A 25,335-nucleotide genomic window follows, 5' to 3' on the forward strand; every position below is an offset into this window, starting at 1 on the left:
TCAGCCAAGAATCCAACCAAACACTTCTATCTGGCATCTCAAACAATGTGTTCTCAAAGAACCCTCTAAACATTTTAAACAATATTTTGCTTTTAAAATATATCTAAACAACAAGATTGAGGTTTTTAAAGGGGAAGTCACTGCAATGCTATGTCTAGATTTTATCTGAAAATGTTCTATGTGTAGTGACCCAGGCAAGTGCAGTCATCTGTCTACTTTAGAACCTACTGCTGTGTCATGTGCCCAAAGTCACTAATTTTAAGTAGCTAGAAATCCAATTCCTAATACTCCATTCATGCATTGAGAAAACTGGATTTGTACCACGCGAGTGCATGCAAGGGTACATGTTAGATACTAGAGAGTAGAATCTAGCAAATATTTTTTATTGTTTTATTGTACCCAAACATATTATATATTTTATACATTTTGTATCATAATGACACAAATATTCAATGGGCCTGATTCATTAAGGAAAGTTAAGAATAATAGCTGTTAAATAATAGCTGTTAAATAATAGCTGTTTTTTCATGTAACACACAAATACTTGATAGCTTATTTGTACACTGAAATTTAATGTAGATATAGAAAAAAAAGCCAGAATTTAACTTATGTTAATAAACTATTTTGCACCCCTTGCATTACAACATGGTTTTATCCAGGAGAAAACTTAAGTAAAAAAATGAGTACTTTCCTTAATGAATCAGGCCCAGTGTTAGTAAATTAGCTTGAAATAGATTTGTCTAGTATCCCAAATATATTTTTCTTGTTTTTACTTTTATTTTTAATTTTTTTCACTTTTGAACCAGGGGAGGCCTTTAGGGGTGATTAGAAGCTTACTAACTTAAGCAGCAGTTACAACTAAATATATGTCAGCAAAGTGATACCTAACCTAGATAGATGGCTAGCTTAACTATCTGGAGGACTTACTGATGTCACATGATGACTTCACTGAGATCTTCACTGACAATATAGAATCGCTCTGGAACTTTCATACTGTATATACAGTGTTCATTTTGGATGCTGTTTAAGCACATTGCAGAGCCAAGAACCAAATAACAGGTTGTGTTCCCATCACTACACCCAACATTTCATTAATAACCATAAATGGGAGATGAAGAGGTATGCAGGAAGATAGATGCCTGATCTCCTTGATGTCATTTAAAGTGAAACAGCATTATAGCATCACCAGATATGGTGTTTCTAAATGTCAATTATCGTAAAGTTATGTGGAAATTTAAAAGTATACAGCATGGCTATACTGTATGTTCTGCTGTACACTGATTTTCCAAGGTTGCATTGATGGATGGCAATTAGAGCATAGTAACCATCATCAATCAAAGGAGAGTAGCTGCAAAGAGACCACAGCTAAACAGAGCACTGAGGAGCACAGCCAATCAGAACAGAGGGCCTCGCCAATCAGAGTTAAGCAGATTCAGCAGGTCAAAAGGAGTGAAACAGCTGCCATTCAGCTTCTCAGATTGCTGCAGTCACTACACTGTTTGGCTGTGGCAGTTCTTCTATAATTCTGATGAAGTTGAGGAGTTACATATGACTGTGACATTGGACCACTTCCAAATTGCTCCATTTAATATTATATTTTGCAAATTGGCTACTTTTTTATATACTTTTTGTTGTATATTCTTGTATATATTTATACTACAGAAGTGTTGGACCCATGCTAATAATCGCTAGCATAATACTAGGAGCACAAGGTGCAATATTGTGTTGGGTCACAGACTGGTATGTTTGGCCACAGCCTGGTATTTGTTGGGCATAATTTGCTGGTCATTTGAGCTGTATAATAACAATATTTTAGGCAATTCTATGTGGCATTCTTAAATATAATATGCAGTATTATTAAGCTGTGCTAAGCATGAACAAATCTGCCAAGTCACATAAAACCACTGTCACTCAGTTTGTTAACGTGTTACATGGTGAGTTTACTTGTGGTGAGCATGATAAGAGTGCACACGCGATGAGTTCCAGCACACTGATTAAGTTAGGCTTTAGCACAATGATTGTTATGACCATGCTTCCTACTGTACTCCTGCCACTCGGCCTTCAGTTCTTTAGGAAGTACAACCTTTAGCACCGTGATTGATTTCAGTTGGTCTTTCTCCTAATACAGTATATTATTTCTGGAATGCAGGTCTGTTAATGAGTCAAGAGGGGTCAGTACTCTGGGTCATGATCATAGGGGCACATGAGTCCACGTGAGGACAGTTGGATCTGACCAGGTAGTACTTATATTTTTGCTATACTATGCACGTTAATGTGCTCATATAGAGTTGAATATAATTTCTATCTAGCTGTAGACAGAAAGAAAAAAAGACACATTTTACACGGGTATGTAACTTACATCGGTGGTTAAGCGCCTTCAAGTTAACTGTCTCCTGACAGGAGCGTCTAAGTCTAAATAACTTGCATAACACAACCCCATCTTATCAGGTTCTGCTTCTTCAATTATAAGGGGTTGCAAGCAGCTCTAAACATATGATACAAGTCAGTCTTCATATGGCTGCAACTGTAATTAATGCTCTGTTGGCCAGAAGTAAAAAACACATTTTACACATTATACCGCGCTTTGCTTCCAACTCAACATGACCCCCTAAATATTTATTTTTTACTTGTTGATAAAATGTATATCCTTGTCACCACAGTGCACATGCTTAGACTTCACTTTTATTGTAAAATAAGTAATTATTATTTTATAACAATGGGAACAGTGAATAGCTAATTTTCTAAAGAATGGCAGGTGTGTTCAAACAGAATTGTACATTGAGACTAAGGTGTTAGTGGACCTGTGTAATTGTATGACAATCAAATCCGAGTTATATGCAATCATTTATTTTATCTTAATAAACAATGTACCATGCACATTAGATATTTATGTTTGCCATAAAAGTATATTTGTTTCAACATTGTGACATGCTAAATAGTCACTTTTATTGTACACCAACTACATTTATTTTTCCTCATACACATATACAATTTGTTGCATATCTTGAATTGTGCTACGAATGCTGCTTGAAATATAGTGCTTTTGCTGTAAAAATATGATGATTTAAATATCAGCACCATGTATGCATGCTGAAGTAATCTGATAGATAAGTGTTTTCACAGGACTCGCATTTAAAAGGATTTCAATTTGACAGATCTACATGAATGTTCATGTAAAGAATATAGATACACACCCCATAGTTGGGCACTACTCCCCTTAATATAATCTAACCCGTTGTGCAATAGATATCCCCCAATGCATTAAGAATTTGTCATCGGGTTATTTTCACTGCAATGCAGCTGCAGCTCATAGCTCAGTATTAAAGCCATCAATGGAGCTCTGTGGAGCGGGGTCTATGCATCAAGTTGATTTGACACTTAAAAGATGCGGAAACAGCTGATTCCGCATATTTTATGTATGGTTGCTATGTATAACATGCCTAGCGGAGGAGAAATGGCAGAAATCTCCTCCGTTTAGTCAAATACCATGCAGCATCGCAGTCCCTATAGATGAATATGGGGAATGAGATGTTCTGCTATGCATTAAGCTTTGATAAGCTTTGCATGGAGCATAAAATCTTAGGATAGCGTTACCCGTCTTTTCCTATTGGATACTGCTGAAGCCTCTCTGGCTTCGCAGAATCTGTTACAGTGGAAGTGATGTGCGCATGCGCAGAGCACTTCCTCCTTTCATCAGCAGCGCTAAGCTGCAGGTAAGCAGGAAAAAACCTTTGCTCCAGAAGGGTCACTTCACAGGTGCTCCCAGAGAAGCATGATGCATTTCAGCGGTGCATATTTAGTGGCATTGCATTATGTTGATGCATAGGAATGTAGTACTCATTGAATGATACTTTATGATACATGCTGAATGGATTGGGCATTGGCACAAGTGAAACTGGGTGGGGGAGTTACAAATGACTTTGGTTTCTAAGATGGTTAAATGGATAAGATCTTTGTTGCATGATAGAAAACAGAGAGTTATAGTAAATGGAGTGCATTCACAGGATGGAAAGGTTACGAGTGGAGTACCACAAGGATCTGTACATGGACCAGTGATTTTTAATATCTTTATTGGTGACATTGCAAAGGGAAACTGAAGGGGAAGTATGCCTTTTTGCAGATAACACAAATATATGCAAGAGGGTAGACACACCAGGAGGGGCAAAGCAAATGATTGGTGGTCTAGGTAGGCAAGAGGAAGGTCAAGAGAGTGACAACTCGAATTTAATGCCAAAAAATGCGAAATCATGCACTTAGTTTTAAAAACCCAAAGACTAAATACTAAATAAATAAATAAATAAATTAAAGGCACTATAATGGAAACTAGTGAGGAGGAAAGGGATTTAGGAGTCACTGGTTCAGGTGACTTAAAGGCAAGTAAGCAATGTAACAAAGCAATAAGTAAGACAAATTGAATGCTTGGTTGCATAGGTAGAGGAATCAGTAGCAAAAAGAAAGAAGTAATAACCACTGTATAGGTCATTGGTACGGCCTCATCTAGAATACTGTGTTCAGTTCTGGAGGCCATATCTCCAGAAGGATATAAATACATTAGAGACTGTACAAAGAAGGACAACTAAAATGGTGCACAAAACTTACCCATTAAGACTAAAATATTTTAATATGTATAGTTTGGAGCAGAGAAGGGAACTGGGGAACATGGTAGAAACTTTGAAATACATCAAGGGTTTTAACAAGGTACAGGAGGAAAACATTCTTCAAAGGAAGAGAAATATTAGAATACGAGGACATGCACTGAAACTGGAGGGAAGTGGATTCAGTGAAAATTTGAGGGAAAAAACAACCTCACAGAAAGGGTAGGGGATAAGTGCAATAGCCTCCCATCAGAGGTGTTTGAGGGTTATACAGTAGAGAAAGTTAAACATGCTTGGGATAGACATAAGGATATCCTTGCAAAGAATAAAGGATAAAGTAAGATTTGAGGATACCATAGATTAACAATTGGGCAGACTATATGGGCCAAGCAGTTCTTATCTGCAGTCAAATTCTATGCTTCTATGTTCTTATGGAAACAGTATATTCAGACCAAAAATTTCAAGACATACATTTTATGCCTTAAAAGTAGAGATGGGCGGGTCCGGTTCTCCGAGAACCGAACCCACCCGAACTTTGGGTATCCGAGTACCGAGCTGAGCAGCTCGGTACTCTCCCGCCAATTCCGAATCCAAATCGAGGCCGAACGTCATTGTGACGTCGTCGGATCTCGGGACTCGGTTCTCGCGATACTTCAACTTTATAAATACACGCCTCCACAGCAATCCATCGCCATTTGACAGAGGGAGAGAGCAGGGTGTAGTCATAGGCTAATTAGAGCAGGGACAGAGAAAGAATACAATATTGTTCTTGCAATTGCTCTAACCAAAATCGCTAGTGCAGAGAGGAGGATAGAGGTTTATTATTTTTTCTTCATATTTGGCACTCCCCAGCGCTTTTGGGTTGTCCCCCATAATTGTGCATTAATATTTCTGGCTGTCAAAAGTCATATCTGTCAGCAGTATCTACTCAATAAATGTTAGCACTCCTCAGTGTTTTTGGGGTGTCCTCTCTAATTGTGCATTAATATTTCTGGCTGTCAAAAGTCATATCTGTCAGCAGTATCTACTCAATAATTTTAAGCACTCCTCAGTGTTTTTGGGGTGTCCTCTCTAATTGTGCATTAATATTTCTGGCTGTCAAAAGTCATATCTGTCAGCAGTATCTACTCAATAAATTTTAGCACTCCTCTGTGTTTTTGGGGTGTCCTCCCTAATTGTGCATTAATATTTCTGGCTGTCAAAAGTCATATCTGTCAGCAGTATCTACTCAATAATTTTAAGCACTCCTCAGTGTTTTTGGGGTGTCCTCTCTAATTGTGCATTAATATTTCTGGCTGTCAAAAGTCATATCTGTCAGCAGTATCTACTCAATAAATGTTAGCACTCCTCAGTGTTTTTGGGGTGTCCTCTCTAATTGTGCATTAATATTTCTGGCTGTCAAAAGTCATATCTGTCAGCAGTATCTACTCAATAATTTTAAGCACTCCTCAGTGTTTTTGGGGTGTCCTCTCTAATTGTGCATTAATATTTCTGGCTGTCAAAAGTCATATCTGTCAGCAGTATCTACTCAATAATTTTAAGCACTCCTCAGTGTTTTTGGGGTGTCCTCTCTAATTGTGCATTAATATTTCTGGCTGTCAAAAGTCATATCTGTCAGCAGTATCTACTCAATAATTTTAAGCACTCCTCAGTGTTTTTGGGGTGTCCTCTCTAATTGTGCATTAATATTTCTGGCTGTCAAAAGTCATATCTGTCAGCAGTATCTACTCAATAAATTTTAGCACTCCTCTGTGTTTTTGGGGTGTCCTCCCTAATTGTGCATTAATATTTCTGGCTGTCAAAAGTCATATCTGTCAGCAGTATCTACTCAATAATTTTAAGCACTCCTCAGTGTTTTTGGGGTGTCCTCTCTAATTGTGCATTAATATTTCTGGCTGTCAAAAGTCATATCTGTCAGCAGTATCTACTCAATAAATGTTAGCACTCCTCAGTGTTTTTGGGGTGTCCTCTCTAATTGTGCATTAATATTTCTGGCTGTCAAAAGTCATATCTGTCAGCAGTATCTACTCAATAATTTTAAGCACTCCTCAGTGTTTTTGGGGTGTCCTCTCTAATTGTGCATTAATATTTCTGGCTGTCAAAAGTCATATCTGTCAGCAGTATCTACTCAATAATTTTAAGCACTCCTCAGTGTTTTTGGGGTGTCCTCTCTAATTGTGCATTAATATTTCTGGCTGTCAAAAGTCATATCTGTCAGCAGTATCTACTCAATAAATTTTAGCACTCCTCTGTGTTTTTGGGGTGTCCTCCCTAATTGTGCATTAATATTTCTGGCTGTCAAAAGTCATATCTGTCAGCAGTATCTACTCAATAATTTTAAGCACTCCTCAGTGTTTTTGGGGTGTCCTCTCTAATTGTGCATTAATATTTCTGGCTGTCAAAAGTCATATCTGTCAGCAGTATCTACTCAATAAATTTTAGCACTCCTCTGTGTTTTTGGGGTGTCCTCCCTAATTGTGCATTAATATTTCTGGCTGTCAAAAGTCATATCTGTCAGCAGTATCTACTCAATAAATGTTAGCACTCCTCAGTGTTTTTGGGGTGTCCTCTCTAATTGTGCATTAATATTTCTGGCTGTCAAAAGTCATATCTGTCAGCAGTATCTACTCAATAATTTTAAGCACTCCTCAGTGTTTTTGGGGTGTCCTCTCTAATTGTGCATTAATATTTCTGGCTGTCAAAAGTCATATCTGTCAGCAGTATCTACTCAATAAATTTTAGCACTCCTCTGTGTTTTTGGGGTGTCCTCCCTAATTGTGCATTAATATTTCTGGCTGTCAAAAGTCATATCTGTCAGCAGTATCTACTCAATAAATGTTAGCACTCCTCAGTGTTTTTGGGGTGTCCTCTCTAATTGTGCATTAATATTTCTGGCTGTCAAAAGTCATATCTGTCAGCAGTATCTACTCAATAATTTTAAGCACTCCTCAGTGTTTTTGGGGTGTCCTCTCTAATTGTGCATTAATATTTCTGGCTGTCAAAAGTCATATCTGTCAGCAGTATCTACTCAATAATTTTAAGCACTCCTCAGTGTTTTTGGGGTGTCCTCTCTAATTGTGCATTAATATTTCTGGCTGTCAAAAGTCATATCTGTCAGCAGTATCTACTCAATAAATTTTAGCACTCCTCTGTGTTTTTGGGGTGTCCTCCCTAATTGTGCATTAATATTTCTGGCTGTCAAAAGTCATATCTGTCAGCAGTATCTACTCAATAATTTTAAGCACTCCTCAGTGTTTTTGGGGTGTCCTCTCTAATTGTGCATTAATATTTCTGGCTGTCAAAAGTCATATCTGTCAGCAGTATCTACTCAATAAATTTTAGCACTCCTCTGTGTTTTTGGGGTGTCCTCCCTAATTGTGCATTAATATTTCTGGCTGTCAAAAGTCATATCTGTCAGCAGTATCTACTCAATAAATGTTAGCACTCCTCAGTGTTTTTGGGGTGTCCTCTCTAATTGTGCATTAATATTTCTGGCTGTCAAAAGTCATATCTGTCAGCAGTATCTACTCAATAATTTTAAGCACTCCTCAGTGTTTTTGGGGTGTCCTCTCTAATTGTGCATTAATATTTCTGGCTGTCAAAAGTCATATCTGTCAGCAGTATCTACTCAATAAATTTTAGCACTCCTCTGTGTTTTTGGGGTGTCCTCCCTAATTGTGCATTAATATTTCTGGCTGTCAAAAGTCATATCTGTCAGCAGTATCTACTCAATAAATGTTAGCACTCCTCAGTGTTTTTGGGGTGTCCTCTCTAATTGTGCATTAATATTTCTGGCTGTCAAAAGTCATATCTGTCAGCAGTATCTACTCAATAATTTTAAGCACTCCTCAGTGTTTTTGGGGTGTCCTCTCTAATTGTGCATTAATATTTCTGGCTGTCAAAAGTCATATCTGTCAGCAGTATCTACTCAATAATTTTAAGCACTCCTCAGTGTTTTTGGGGTGTCCTCTCTAATTGTGCATTAATATTTCTGGCTGTCAAAAGTCATATCTGTCAGCAGTATCTACTCAATAAATTTTAGCACTCCTCTGTGTTTTTGGGGTGTCCTCCCTAATTGTGCATTAATATTTCTGGCTGTCAAAAGTCATATCTGTCAGCAGTATCTACGCAATGGATTCAAAGCAGTCCACATATGATCTAAATGAGCAACCAGGTTCTGTCACCAGTCCTGATGTTAGTGTTCCCAGTACGTCATCTGGCCAAGGCGATGTCAAACAACAGAGTGTTTTCAAATTAGTGCAAAAAACAAAAACCAAAAAAAAATTTACTGTATTGAAGCGAAAACGAAGTGTAACTGAGCAAAAGTTAAGTGACGATAAAAAAAAAATTGCAAGCATGCCATTCTACACACGCAGTGGCAAAGAGAGAATGAGGCCTTCACCTTTGGCTATTAGTGGCAGATCCCAAAAAGTTACCCAGCCTACAATTGGTGCACAACTACTGTTACGCGTCAAAGCTGAGCTGCAAGATACCAGTGAGGCATTACAGGAGAATATTTGCTCTGATTCACAAATGACAACAATCCCTGTGGAGAGTCCATCCAACAGTGGGATGTCTAATCGTGAGCATTCTGCTGATGTGTGCCTTAATAGCCCGAGTGTAGCCGGTGATACCCAAATTGAGGATGCCACTTTGGAATTAGAAGAGGATGAGGGGGAGATTTGTGTAGGCGACGAGGGCGCTAATGAGGATGTTGATGAGGATGAGGTTGTTTGTGTAAGTCCTGCACCAGTGGCAGCAGTTCTGGCACGTGACAAGAAAAAGGCCATTGTCATGCCTGGGCATAAAACAAAAAAATCCACTTCTTATGTGTGGAATTATTTCTACCCAAATCCAGACAACAATTGTATAGCCATTTGTAGTGTATGTGAAGCCACAGTCAGTCGAGGGAGGGACCTTAACCATCTTGGAACCTCGTCTATGTTACGCCATTTAACGAGAGTTCATGGCAAAGTGTTGGGAAAAGCTGAAAGTTCTTCCCAAAAGAATACAAGCACTCCCTCATCAGCTAAGACCCTCCGCTCACCGACATACCGACGGCCACAAAATACACCCACCACACCATCCTCATCAATATCCTCAGTAGCGCTCGGAGTTAGCCCGGCATCCCACTTAAGGCTGGATGACTCCGGCACTATTATTGATTCCTCTGAAGAAAGCGTTAGTCCTGCTGCTGCTGTTGCTGCTGCTGGGGGTGAATCGTCATCCCAGAGGCAGGTGAATAAAATGAGCAGTCCTACATTTCAGCAATTAACTGTGAAACAATCCTTTGCGAGGGGAAGCAAATATGACAGCAGTCACCCAGTCGCCAAGCGAATCACAGACGCCATGGCTGCAATGTTAGTGTTAGATCTGCGTCCAATCTCCACCATAAACGCAGCTGGTTTTTCACAGTTAATTGAGGTTTTGTGTCCGCGTTACAGAATTCCATCGCGACACCATTTCTCCCGTAAAGCTATTCCACAACTATACCAAAAAGTGTGTAAAAATGTAGAGATTGCGCTGAAAAATGCCATTCTGCCCACTGTTCACTTAACCACAGATATGTGGACAAGTGGAAGTGGCCAAACCAAAGACTATATGACTGTGACAGCCCACTGGGTTGGTCATTCACCTTCACCAGCAGGAACAGCAGCAGCATGTACACCACTACGTAACATTTGTCACAGGCAGGCCACTCTTTGTATCACCGGCTTCACTAACAGGCATACGGCTGACAATTTGTTACGCAAACTGAGAGATGTGATTGATGCATGGCTTATACCACTCGGACTCTCCCCAGGGTATGTCATTTCAGATAACGCCAACAATATAGTGCGAGCATTACAGCTGGGTGATTTCCAACATATTCCCTGTTTTGCTCACACCATCAACTTGGTGGTGCAGAGCTTCCTACGAAACAACCGTGAGGTGCAGGAGATGCTTTCGGTGGCCCGTAAAATTTCAGGCCATTTCAGGCATTCAGCCACAGCATGTAGGAGATTACAGCAGCTCCAAGAGCAGTTTAACTTGCCCTGCCACCAACTTAAGCAAGAGGTGGTAACTCGGTGGAATTCCACCCTGTACATGCTTCAGAGGATGGAGGAACAGCGCAAAGCCATCCAAGCATATTGCACAAGTCATGACATTGGGAAAGGAGGGGGGATGTATTTCACTCTTGCACAGTGGGGAATCCTTTCAGTGCTGTGCAAGGTGCTGAAACCATTTGAAGTTGTGACATGTGAGGTCAGTGCAGACTCTGCTAGTTTGAGCCAAGTCATTCCTTTAATTAGACTATTGGAAAAGCAGCTTGAGAAAATGAAGGAGGAGCTGAAAGCAAGCAATTCAGCAAAGTATGTTGGCCTTGTCGATCAAGTACTTAATTCGCTTCACAATGATCCTCGAGTTATTAAGATCTTGAACTCGGATCAGTACGTTTTGGCCACTGTGCTTGATCCAAGGTTTAAAACCTACATTGAGTCTTTACTTGTAAATGAGCGAGATGTGAACTTTTGCAAGGAGCTATTGCTCAGCAAGTTGGCCGCTGAACTGGGCCTCGGCTTGACGACGTGTCCTCCTTCACTTTCTCAAGCTGTTGCTCGTAAAAAATTAAATTTCCAAAAAAGAAGCAGGGAAGACACAGGGGGCAGACGAGAACAATTTAACATCTGGGCTGGTTTGAAGGATTTTTCAAAAAAAAGTGTCACTTTGCCCATAAGTCCATCCAATATGAGTATAAACATGCAAAGGATGGTGGAGGATTACTTTCAAGAGGTAGTTGATATGGAAATGTCAGACAGTCCCTTTCCTTACTGGGAAGAAAAGCAAGCTATTTGGAAACCCATGTACAAACTTGCTTTGCAATACCTAAGCTGCCCACCCTCCAGTGTGTACTCTGAACGAGTGTTCAGCACAGCAGGGAACTTAGTCAGTGATCGCCGTAGAAGGTTACTTCCCAAAAATGTGGAGAAAATGATGTTTATAAAAATGAACTACATCTTCCACGAGGAAGGCCTTCACCATCCAAGACATGCAAGCACTGACTGTTCTCTAATGGCGGATTCAAGCGGCGATGAATTGATAGTCTGTGATGATGACGATAACACTGATGAGGGTGAGGATGAAGCTGAAGATGATGCCGATAACATCTTTTTAAAACTTTCTATGTAAGTGTAGGGTGCAATCTACCCCCAAAGAGGAAAGGGACTTGTGGCATTTCCATATCACATACCATCTTGAAAGGCTGCTGTTAGGGCAATTTATCCTTAAGGGTAGGGTGTCATAGACAGAGTGACCCTAAACTGGCTTTGTCCATTTTTCATAATATTGTACAGTCTATAATGGCTGAATTTTTTAGTATTTTATACAAGTGGAGGGGGGCCTAGAGAGACAGAAACCAAACTGGCTTTCTCCATGTCAATTAATATTGTACAGTCTATAATGGCTGAATTTTTTAGTATTTTATACAAGTGGAGGGGGGCCTAGAGAGACAGAAACCAAACTGGCTTTCTCCATGTCAATTAATATTGTACAGTCTATAATGGCTGAATTTTTTAGTATTTTATACAAGTGGAGGGGGGCCTAGAGAGACAGAAACCAAACTGGCTTTCTCCATGTCAATTAATATTGTACAGTCTATAATGGCTGAATTTTTTAGTATTTTATACAAGTGGAGGGGGGCCTAGAGAGACAGAAACCAAACTGGCTTTCTCCATGTCAATTAATATTGTACAGTCTATAATGGCTGAATTTTTTAGTATTTTATACAAGTGGAGGGGGGCCTAGAGAGACAGAAACCAAACTGGCTTTCTCCATGTCAATTAATATTGTACAGTCTATAATGGCTGAATTTTTGGGTATTTTATACAAGTGGAGGGGGGCCTTGAGAGACAGAAACCAAACTGGCTTTCTCCATGTCAATTAATATTGTACAGTCTATAATGGCTGAATTTTTTGGTATTTTATACAAGTGGAGGGGGGCCTTGAGAGACAGAAACCAAACTGGCTTTTTCCATTTCTTTACATATTTAACTATAAGTGTAGGGTGTAATATACATTCAAAGACGATGGCTGCATTGCCAATATGCATAGATGGAGAGGAAGACAATCTGTTTTGTGTGTAGAATAGGCCTACCAACGAAGAATTAAACTGTTTTTTGGGATGATTTATTACCTCAACAATTAGATTACTTGTCTCTAAAACAGTTGGAGCACTAAATTGGGTTAATTTAGGCCCAAAAACATGGATTTTCCCAAAAAATAGCAAAACAAAACCAAACAAAACCAAAACCAAAACCAAAACACGCAATGGAGGTTTTGCAAAACCAAAACCAAAACCAAAACACGACGGTAATCCAGATCCAAAACCGAATCCAAAACCAAAACACGGGGGTCAGTGACCATCTCTACTTAAAAGTATCTTTTATGATCGACAAAATACTGCTATCGTAATACTGTTTAATATAAATAGCTTATGATGATGATCTATTATAGCAGGAAGTGAGAGATGAAGATGGGGGAAGTATTGCTAATTTTCTTAAAAATGGCACCTGTGCTAGTAATTGTACATTGCGACTAGACTTTTAATTCGGTTACTGCTGAGTTTTAAAATTGCATGAGAAGCACATTCAAATTAGTTATAAGTAATAGTTGACTTGCATTAATAAATTGTTTACCATAGTTCACATTTTAGCATCTAAATATGCCCAGTTGGGACTGGATTCTCTTTTGATACATAGAAAAAACATTTAATTTACTGATCTGCAGTTCCGTCACTATGTTGAAAACTAACATATGCCTTGCACAGTCATACTCAATTTAAGAATCCCTGTGCAAATATGATTAACACTTTGAAATAAAATTAGAACACCAATTACCTCATTTATAATGATCCAGTGACAGTCAAAGGCAACCAAATTAGTCTCAACGACCTGCAAAAGGAAAACAATGAGTAGGAGTCAGCAAAAATCGCAAGTAGGGCACATTCAATCATGAACAAACAGAAATAAAAATCTCTGCCAGAGCTTTATCATTCAGATGTAAGTTGATAATATACTGTTATACCTTTATTTTTCTGCATAATTAAACATTGAAACAATACCCTTATTGAAAAGCCATTTTAAGGAAAGAAAGGGGATGATATTGCAGAATGAAATGTTCTAAACAAGTATTTCAATAAGTAGGTTGCCGAAAGGTAACTCAGTGTAGGATTTTATTTCCAGTGTGTGTATGTGTGTTTAAATAAAAATATTTAATGTATTTAATTAATCACTTGACTACTGTAACCTCCTTCTCTCTGGCCTACCTGATTCTCACCTTGACCATCTTAAGCCTATCCTCAATGCTGCTGCCCGCTCATTTTTCTCTCACGCCGCTCTGTCTCTACTGTCTCCCTCCAACAGTCACTACATTGGCTCCCCATGGCCTACAGAATTAAATTTAAACTCCTCACCCTCACCTTTAAAGCTCTTAATCAATCCTCCCCTCCCTACATCTCCAATCTCATCTCTACCTACACTCCTACCCGCCCCCTCCACTCTGCTTGTGATTGACACCTCACTACTTCACTGATCACCTCTTCCCACTCCCATCTGAAGGACTTTGCCTGGGCTGCTCCCCTGCTGTGAAACAATCTTCCACATTCCATCAGGTTAGCTTCTACTCTCAAAGGCTTCAAGTGTGCCCTTAAGACTCATTTCTTTATTCAAGTCTATCAGTCCTCCTCATAACTTCCTTGTTTTGGCTCTCTTCCTCAGTTTGTGTCTCCCCCTTTCCTTTAGTATGTAAGCTCTCAGGAGCAGGACCCTCTTTCCTTGTGTGCTCCTTCTACTATTCCATCACCCACTGTACCTCTTGGCCTGCTTCCTTAGTCCTGTTTTCTTAAGCTTAGGCCTACTTCACACTGACTTCTACCATCACTTTCATTCATTGTCCAAGAAATAATTTGATCTGCATTACCATGTTACGTGTGTGTGTGTGTGTATATGTATATTTATATATTTTTGTTCTTCATATTTTGTTCTTTATGTATCATGTTGTGTCATGGGTGACTGTTTTCTGTATATGTCATGTACGGCGCTGTCGTCTAAATTAAAGATAATAATAATAATAATAATAATAATAATAATAGATACCATCTTAATGTAAACTGGTGAAATTAGAAAAATCTGTTGAAAACCTTCAAGGGCAGGGCCTGATTATTCAATAGGCTAACTAAGCTGCAGCCTAGGGTACAAGGTTTTTGGGGAGTGCAAAATTGTGACAAGGAAAGGCATAAACTGAAATTAAATTTAAAATATAAGAGATTAGCTGTGAAGGAAGGAAAATAGGGAGTGAAGGAAGGCAGTTTTCAAATTAGGCAAATTGTTACAAATGTCTAAACACATCACTGTAAGCTGAAAGTACACATTAGTTATAACTTGGAATGGTGTTTGATTGGGTGCTCTCCAAAGTGGCACAATGAAAGAAAATAAGGTCTCACAAATGGGCACAAAAGGTTCAAAATGACATGTTTTCTGTTCCTTGTACCAAAATTCATAAGAAATCGTCAATATATAAATAAACGTATGACTCTAAATGTGAAAACTATCACTTCAAAATAATTGTCTCAAATTCTGTACACTTAAAATTACTTTTTACTTAAGAAGACAAAACAACAATGAAGAGTATGGTGCTTTATACAAGACACACTTGTGAGAAGAAGAGAAAAGTATTGCTAAGGACATACTGGAGCCGTGCTGCCACAGGTTGGCACTAATATAGTTCATTATTTCTTCATAAAACAGGAGAAACCATAGGAGGTGATGCCTACCAACATGGTGAGAACATTTTTCTGTATACATCTGTATACAGGAAACTCAAATATTGCTAAATACATTTGTCTTATAAATAAATTCAATATAATAACATGCACAAAGTGATTTTGGAAAGTTCTGTATAGTAAATTATGTCATATGCACATTTGTACATGTAAGTCGATCAAGGATCTTGTGTGTGTCTTAGAACATGACCGAAAGTATGGTTTATACAAAATGTCCAACTTCGGGCACTTCAAATGTTGGGAGGTAATCTTACAGCGTATGGAAATAACTGTAACAAAAGACATTGTTAAGGTAGTAGAGACAGTTCTATCTCCTTTCTTGGCACATGACTGCCCATTTGCAGGCCTAGATTTGGGGTGAGACTTTGCTGATTTTTGTGTCCCCCAAATTAGAATTTTCCTTAGCTCACATTTTGAGAAGCTGTTACAGACTTGCACTATATGCTGTGTAATGCTTATTGTAAAGCAGCAGTTTAGATGTAGCATTTATTACACCGTTACTTTTTTTTGTCTGGTGTTGCAATAAATCTTTTATTTTGCAACCTAGCACCCACTTCAAAATAAGATAATCATTTCAGCACTGTATTTCGCTTTCTAAATGAAATAGATTTAAATAGACGAAGACGTAATAGCGTAGCAGCATGTCAGTTCATTATAAATTCCAAGAGCTGCCTGACAAAAGGCTGAAAAACATCTGTAGGCATTTCACGGGTAACTTTAGCTCACTCTAATATCTCTCAGGCACGTCTTTGCTCAATAGGATCTGACAGCTAATCGCATCTGCTGTTTTCTGTTTAAGATATCCTGATGATCAGTATTGATTAGGAGTAATTATGATAAATGAATTGTTCTGCATATCCATTCCTATTACTAATGCAAACAAATATTCAGCCTTCTAGGCAATGGTGTGTTACAGATGCTTCCTTCTGTCTCTTCCAGTGATTAGACTTCCAATCTCAAGCACATGTAATCCTTCTTCATAAAATATTTGTCACATATTGGCATATTAGAATGCATCAGTAAGGGTAAAGCTTCTAGCGCCTCTAGATAAGTTTCAGTGGTTCAAATGTTTTTGTTGCAACATTAATTAAGAGCTGCATCATTAGGGATTTTAATAAAAATCATTAGAGTGAAAGCAGGCTTTAATTTAGGTTTCGTGAGCAGTGTTGTTTCATTATCATCTCAATGATGATCAAATATAACTGTAGCTTTTCTCCTAGGAGCTTTGTGTAAATGTGGGCTAAATTGGTCTTATTTTGCCAGCCTGAAAGTATTAGACAAAGAAGAAACATTAAGTAATATAACAAAAATGCTCACAAAATGACTGCACATGCTTCTATGATCTAATACAGACTAGACACTACAGTACTGTAACCAGAGCTGGATTAAGGTTTTTGGGGGCCCAGGGCACTTTAAACAGAAGGTTCCCTATAGTCTAAAATGAAGAGCATAGTATCATCCTTCAAAGTGTTGCAGGCTTCTGCTGCTTACATTTCAGGCAGGTGGCAGGCTGTGACAAATCATTCCTGCCCTGTTAATTCTAGAGGACGGTCATGCAGTCATTGAATCTGTGGCTACCAAGCTCTGAGGTGTGTGCGCTGCATAATATCTTAGCGCTATATAAATAAAAGACAAAAATAGTAATAATTAACATGAAATTGAAGGCTTTCAGAAATAATATTGGTTATCAGTATACTAGTGGACAACAACCCCAGGGTTGGAAATTGGGGAGATGTGGCCATGTCCAATAAAGGGCCTGGTTTGCCTAGTTGAACCTAGCTAATGAAATGTAAGAAAACTTGCTATTTCAAAGAGCTGTGAAATATGACACAATCGGATGCCTAGTGAATTGACAACTCTGCTCACAAATAGCCTTAGGTCCTGCTCTGGGTATTTGTTTCTAGGGAAAGTGATAAGGACTTTCACAACTACTAGCATAGACAGATATTAACACTATAATTTTGACACTGAGGTCTGTACTATAAAAGTATCAGCCAGTACTAAAAGCCAATTAGAGTGCTGTGGGATGCCTTGAAGTCGCATAATAGCTTCCGTGTCCCTTCACATAGGATAAAGTGTACCTGACCTGCAGTTTAAAATAAATTATTGCAGTGCAGCCTACGCAAAAGCCTAGTTACAATGTATATTTATTAACATACATGTAAAACATGTCCCGCTCTGTCTTGTGCTTTCTGCTAAAATAATGATATACTCACTCAAATCTATCTGTCTTTGTCCCTGAAATGTTTCTTTTTGTTACCGAGATAATTTAGGTCATTCTTTAATGAGAACAATGCGCTGCATAAGTCTGACTTAGAGAGATTACCGAAAGCTGGGAACTGCAGATATCCCTGTGCAGGGAAGTATATTAAAAGATGCAGTATTTTTTTCCAGGCAGACATGCAATCAGTTTGCAAGCAAAGAAGGGAAGCTGATAATATCTTGCAAAGTGATGGGATGCAGTCCTGGTCGGATGTTGTGTGCTGTGCGCACGAATCAGATAAGGAAAGTCAAGCAGGTTAGAGGCTGCAACAGAAGTGGGAGTATCTGGTCCAGCTACTAGCACCCCCCCTCTCCCTTCCCCTTATTCTGACTCTCACTGTAACCTATGTCTGTGGAGCACAAAAACGTTTAAACCATGGTGTACATAAACAGGCAGTTCAATAAAGAAAAAGCATATTGCTAGAAAGAAAAATAAAGGTGTAAACCGAAATGGAAAACAAACATACATTTAGAAAAATCAGGGTAATTAGTACCTTAGTTTCTTTTTATATGTTAGAGCTCTCTCTTTCTCTCGCTATCCTTTTCTTTCTCTCTCTGACCCTCTTTATTTACTCTTCACATAAGCACCAATCACTGATATTTACCTTTGTAAATGTCAGAAAATTGTGAACCTCTTTAACATGACTCTGTTTTAAAAAACGCCACTGGTGTTTGAGCTAACTGAAAAATGATGTACAATGATCAAATTAATTGTCCTTCTTGCTTCAGAAGAGCAGTGGGTCAATGCCAGGCCAAGATTCTTTTTTAATACAGTTGTAGATTAAATTATGGCAGAAAAGAGGGATGATATATAGGCTTATAGTATTGTTACACAGTGACAATGCAATTATGCTTGTGTGTATGTAGGACTAGAATGGAATGTGTGGAGTTTGGTAAATTTGCCTTAGGTGCCAAAAATCTAATACTAGCACAGTTTCCTTTCACTATTCCGCCTTTACTTTTTCATCTTACTTCTCTCCACATCTAGTCATGTGGTAAAAATCTACAGCTACTCAAATACCCAGAAATCTATATTTCTAAATACGAGCAGCTTATTTGCATACTGTGCCTATATTGTAACTTAACTATCTTTGTAAGTCTATTTATTATTTCAATACAGATACCTTGCAGAAATAATCTATCTATCTATCTATCTATCTAATATTTTTCTATTTATTATCTATCTATCTATCTATCTAATTTCTACCTAATATCTATCTAATATCCATATAACATCTATATGATATCTATCTATCTATCTATCTATCTATCTATCTATCTATCTATCTATCTCTGTGTTTGTTTATCTATCTATCTATCTATATATCTATCTATCTATCTAATATTTATCTATCTATCTATCTAATATTTTTCTATCTATGTATCTATCTATCTAATATTTTTCTATCTATCTATCTATCTATCTATCTATCTATCTATCTATCTATCTATCTATCTATTTGTTATCTATCGCTATATTTATCTGTTTATTATCTACTTATCTATTTATTATCTATCTCTCTATCTAATCATCTATCTATCTATCTATCTAATATTTCTATATATATATTTATTATCTATGTATCTATCTATCTATCTAATATTTTTCTATCTATGTATCTATCTATCTAATATTTTTCTATCTATCTATCTATCTATCTATCTATCTATCTATCTATCTATCTAGCTATCTATTTGTTATCTATCTATCTATCTATCTATCTATCTATCTATCTATCTTTTTTGCAAATGCAGCACAAATGTTTCTCTAACATTGTGCCCCTCATATTGATATAACCATTTTGCTGCACATTACGCATATACGCCTATATTTTCCTGATTATAGTCACAGACGAGATAGTCACATGTATACTGGCACAGCTATATGGTAAGCCTGATAATAAATAAAATGTGTTGTACAACAAGTGGGCTATTTTCACGGGATATTGGCAATAAACAGTATTAAATATACCCCAAAGCACTTTCTGTATAGCTGTAATTACATTATGTGGGATTTAAGCTTAGAAGATCATATGTAAATGCAGATTCTTTTTAAATAGCATTAAATATGGCCAAAAGCTGGTGCTTCTAGTCTGCAACACTCATGCATGAGTCATTATGCTATAGCGATGAATGGATACATATCACATAACCTATTGCCTTTGCCTGCGGTGAATGTGAAACGGTCAACACCGTTATTGTGTGGTCTGCTGTCATTAGACATACTAGCAATTACGCTTGATACAACTGAAAGCAAAACTCTCTCTTTTACTGTACTAGCGTATATTTTTCATTTTTTTTATTTCCTCTACATTTTCTGCACAGTTGTACAGCCCAATGACATATGTCTGCCATTTTCAAAAGAAAATGTCAAATACATGATATTTTAAAGAATATTTTTATACCATTTTTTAAATGTAAAGAGTGATGGCTTTATATACTGTATATAACATCATTTTTCCTTTTCTTCCTCTTCCATAATATTTGGTGTGCAGGGGAATTTTATATACAAAATGAAGTTGCATCTGCAGAGGCTTTGTGTTGCGAGGAAAATAGATTCCATTATAATGAAGCCCATAGATGGGCTGGAACAACGATGAACTGAATTATGCACCCAATCCACAAAATGTTTTTTTTTACCATGAAATTGTGTAAGATGCATACTTGTTATAACTTGTACTGTGTTCATTGGGGCCTATTTATCAAACATTCCCCATGTGTTAAACCCCCCGAAAACCGTTGTTTACTATGTATTATTGAAGCATTGCAGCAGATATCTCAGATATCTGCTGCTTTGCATTTCCTATAGTTTTTCTGAGCACTCCCCATAATAGTGTATGGGAAGCGCACAGAACCGCTATGTATGAAAGGCTGCTTAGAGAATTTTTTCAATTTTTTTACATGATAATGTACTCCATCTGAAGCTGGCGTACATTAACATATCTGAAAACTTTTGCGCTGTCCAGCTCTGCTCTGAAGAGAAGAGCTGGACAGCGCATGTGTGGAGGGATTACATGATCCCTCCCTGTCACTTATCGTACCTTTTGCCTTCCAAGCTGTTAGTGCGCATGCACCAAGTTTTCGGTCGGTGCATGTGCACTAACAAAAAAAAAAAGAGAAGATCACCGCAGCCTTCAAAACTGAGAAAATACTGCGATCATCAGGTGAGTCACTTCTCAGGGAGAGCAGGTTATTGGCATTGTTGTCCCTGAGAAGTTTTTTAATACATTGCCGTTACTTTTCAATCCTTATCAAGGAGATAAGGATTGAAAAGTATCAAGTGAAAAAAACAAAGGGTCATAAATACACCCCAGAATCAGCAGGATACCACATACAGTCAGGCTCGGATTTTACCAGCCATAACCAATAAGCTAAAGGTCTATTTATGACCCCAGTGCTATAGGCATGAATATGTATCGCTGCATAATGAAGTACTGCTGCAATTTACCACACTAGGGCTGCTCTGGCGTAGTCCACACTGTTCCACTCTTCACAAGGAGCCTATTGCTGTTGGTGAATGGAGATAGTGCTATGCACATGCGCATTGAGCTATCCCAGCTGGATGCCATTGAAATCCACAAGTAACGCATAAGATTTTTGCATGTTAATAAAGTTAGTAAGGCTGCTGTCCCGATAAGCAATAAGTTCCAGAAATTAGGTTAAAGCCAGAGAAATCTACATCAACTCTTTGTTAAATAACAAAAAGAGATGAGATAGCCTTGTGCCGGCATTTCCAATGGCATTTTGGCTCTTCACCACTTCTAAAATAGACTCCTTAGTCTCAAAATGTTACCAAAAACGCACCAAAATGTTTCATATGCAGAACTATAACAATAAACCAAAATGTTTCATATGCAGAACTATAACAATAAACCAATATGTTTCATATGCAGAGCTATAACAATAAACCAAGTTGACCACATAAACAAATACAATATACAATACCAATACAGAAATTCTGGGTTTATCTTCTCACTAAATTGACCACATATCCAATAATGAACTGATCTATATTGGATGGCTTTATTGTTGGGTATTGGGGACACTTTTTGTCATATACTGTGATATCTGGCCAATTGCTCGGTATCAACGCTAATATCGTGTGTGTGAAGCCAGCATAAAACTTTCAGGAGCTTATCAGAACTAAACATATTCAAAAGTGTTTGTGATTGCAGGAGGAAGATATTTTCTTGCACACAGCTGACTTCCTCTAATTAATCACATCAAACAATGCCGCAGAAAAAAAATGATTTACATATTAGACAGACATGTTGAACACAGTTGCACAAAAAAGAAGCAATGCATTATTTGAACTTTCTAAATGAGCCTTTCCAGAGGACTAAATTTCATTTTTAGCAGAACAGGAATGATAGAATGAGCATATCATTTTAAATACGTGCATTATTCTATTCACACGTATTATATACGTATTTCTAAATGCAGAATTCTGGCTAAAGACGCATATTTACAGCACCTGTGAAACTGCTCTTAGGTACGCTTCTGTTGCATTCTCCTCCAACATCAACATTTATGATGCTTAGACACTGAAACTGTCTACTTTGCTTTCGTATAATCAATAAAACGTAATAAAAAATTGTTTCTAACTAAAGTGATTTGTGGATGAGTGACCTCAATTATGTTTGAATAATAAAAACAGATACTTTATATGAAAAAACAATTATATTTTATTTACTCTCTAATTCACTGTATCCCTTTGGGGATTGGACATAACTTGGAATCAATTTCACTAAACTATTCCCTGTCTACCTATTTTAACCTTATTGCATATAATTGTGAAGTTACATGACATAGCTGTATTTGAATTACTATGCAGTGGATAAAGATTTTTATGTGGATTAAATATAGATGCTGAAATGTTAGCATCAATTGTTATTGCTATTGGTGAGCAGATTAAATGAAAAAAAGCAATTAACTGTATATAACCAGAAGTATACGAAAGTAAGCATAGCCATCTATCAAGCATGTTAATTGCATATTTATCAACAGAAATCTAAAATAGAGATTGTACAGCCATGGCCAAAACTTTTGAGAATGACACAAATATTCACAAAATTTGCTGCTTCAGTGTTTTTAGACCTTTTTTTCAGATGTTTCTATGGTATACTGAAGTAAAATTACAAGCATTTCAAAAGTGTCAAAGGCTTTTATTGACAATTACATTAAGTTTATGTAAAGAATCTATATTTGCAGTGTTGACCCTTCTTTTTGAAGACCTCTGCAGTTTGCCCTGGCATGCTATCAATCAACTTCTGGGCTACATACTGAATGATGGCTGCCCATTCTTGCCTAATCAATACTTGGAGTTTGTCAGAATTTGTGGGTTTGTTGTTTGTCCACCCGCCTCCTGAGGAATGACCTCAAGTGCTCAATGGGATTAAGGTCTGGTGAGTTTCCTGGCCATGGACCTAAAATTTCGATGTTTTGATCCCCGAGCCACTTAGTTATCACTTTTGCCTTATAGCAAGGTGCTGCATCATGCTGAAAAAAACATTGTTCATCACCAATCTGTTCTTGGATGGTTGGGAGAAGTTGCTCTTGGAGGATGTTTTGGCACCATTCTTTATTCATGGTTGTGTTCTTAGGCAAAATTGTGAGTGAGCCCACCTCCTTGGCTGAGAAGCAACCCCACACATAAATGGTCTCAGGATGTTTTACTGTTCTTATGACACATGACTGATGCTCTTACCTTTCCTTCTCCGAACAAGTGTCTTGGCAGATGCCCCAAACAATCTGAAAGGGGATTAATCAGAGAAAATTACTTTAAACCAGTCCTCAGCAATCCAATCCCTGCACCTTTTGCAGAATATCAGTCTATCCCTGATGTTTTTCCTGGATAGAAGTGGCTTCTTTGCTGGCCTTCTTGACACCAAGCCATCCTCCAAAAGTATTTGCCTCATTGTACTTGCAGATGCACTCACACCTGCCTGTTGCCATTCCTGAGCAAACTCTGCACTGGTGATGCCTGATCCCACAGCTGAATCAACTGTAGGAGACGTCCGGTCGCTTGCTGGACGTTCTTGGGCGCCCTGAAGCTTTCTTCACAACTATTGAACCTCTCTCCTTGAAGTTCATGCTGATCCAATAAATGGTTGATTTAGGTTCAATCTTACTAGCAGCAATATCCTTGCCTATGAAGCCCTTTTTGTGCAAAGCAATGATGACTGTATGTATTTCCTTGCAGGTAACCATGTTTAACAGAGGAAGAACAATGACAAAGCACCACCCTTCTTTTAAAAATTCCAGTCTGTTATTCTAACTCAATCAGCATGACAGAGTGATCTACAGCCTTGTCAACACTCTCACCTGTGCAGGGCCATCTTAAAAACATTATGGGCCCCCGGGCAATGCAGTGCACCGGGGCCCCTACATACATATACATATATATATATATATATATATATATATAGATGTATAGAGATACAGATATAGATATATAGAGATAGAGATAGATAGATGTACTTGCTCAGTGACCCTTGAAGGTTTTTTTTTGCAGGTTTTTTCTTTTGCAGGATTATTTATTCTAATAAAGAGCCCTGACTATGGGCCCCCTTGCTGCCCTATGCGACCCTATGCATGTGTGGCTGTAGACCTGAATAGTATATATTGCATTGCTTGTCATTTAAATCAACAGTTGTTTGGAACCCCAAGGGGCATATTCAATTAAGAAGGCAAATAGTGGTTATGCGCGACTGCACACTTCCCATTACCGCAACATTGCAGATTTCTCCCTGCACGGTGCGAAGGGAAATCCACGGTGTTGTGGTAATGTATTGGCACTTTTTGTGCGCATTCATGCGTAATCGCGATCTCCCTTCTTAATTCAATATGTCAAGGTACCATTATTCTGATACCCCATGTGTCAAGATGCCTTATACTGAGACCCCATAGACAAGGGATGTTTAAAACCTCATGAAATGTGTTTTCAAATACAATACAAAAAATATCAAGGGGCACCAGTACAAATTATGGGGACCCCAAAAACCAATATATTAATGCAAAATATCTGTATACTGTATTTGCTTTTTTCTCTCTCTTTTGTTTTGACCCAACCTTTAGTCCATATTCACATTTGTGCTGGAAGTGTGTTTGATCATGGTGCACTAAACACAATCAATGTGTCAAGTGCTCTTGAACCGAAGGCAAGGTGGTGCAGTCATGGGGAATATTGATATGACATTCACTTCTGCTTACATTATAATGATCACTAAACTACAATACACTGCAAAGTTATTTCTACTGCATGTTGAAGTTTAGAGGGTATTACAATGTAACCATGTAGGAGTCAATCTTGCCTCATTTCTAAGTGCGGTTAGTGGCCCACTGACTAACACATTTCTAGAGGTAATAGGAACAAATGTCTGCATAAGATAAGAGCAAACTTTTTAAAATGACCCGCCTCCCACAAGGCTGATAATTACCATGCACACACATGGTTAGTAACAGGGGCAGCACAATTATTGTCGATGCTCTAGCACCCACAACACACATAGGGCACCTGTATAATCGGGTTCCATGCTGGCCAAACATTATCAGTAAGTTGCAAACGTACACTTCTCATGTTTTTAAAAAATTACAATAGTGTCATTTTTATACCATGCCATGTTTTTTTCAAATAAAGTAGTTTTATTGAGATTTTTT

General features: G+C 38.0%; 1 protein-coding gene across 2 annotated transcripts in view; it reads right to left on the reverse strand.

Annotated features, from left to right (window-relative positions):
• Positions 1-25,335, reverse strand: part of GRID2 (glutamate ionotropic receptor delta type subunit 2) — a 959,624-nt gene that overhangs the window by 399,278 nt on the left and 535,011 nt on the right. For both annotated transcript variants that reach the window (XM_075201703.1, XM_075201712.1), the window contains exon 5: positions 13,472-13,525. In XM_075201703.1, coding sequence (XP_075057804.1) covers positions 13,472-13,525 — 54 coding nt within the window. The remainder of the gene's footprint in view (positions 1-13,471; positions 13,526-25,335) is intronic.

This window comes from Mixophyes fleayi, chromosome 1, assembly GCF_038048845.1.
Source record: "Mixophyes fleayi isolate aMixFle1 chromosome 1, aMixFle1.hap1, whole genome shotgun sequence".
NCBI lineage: Eukaryota > Metazoa > Chordata > Amphibia > Anura > Limnodynastidae > Mixophyes > Mixophyes fleayi.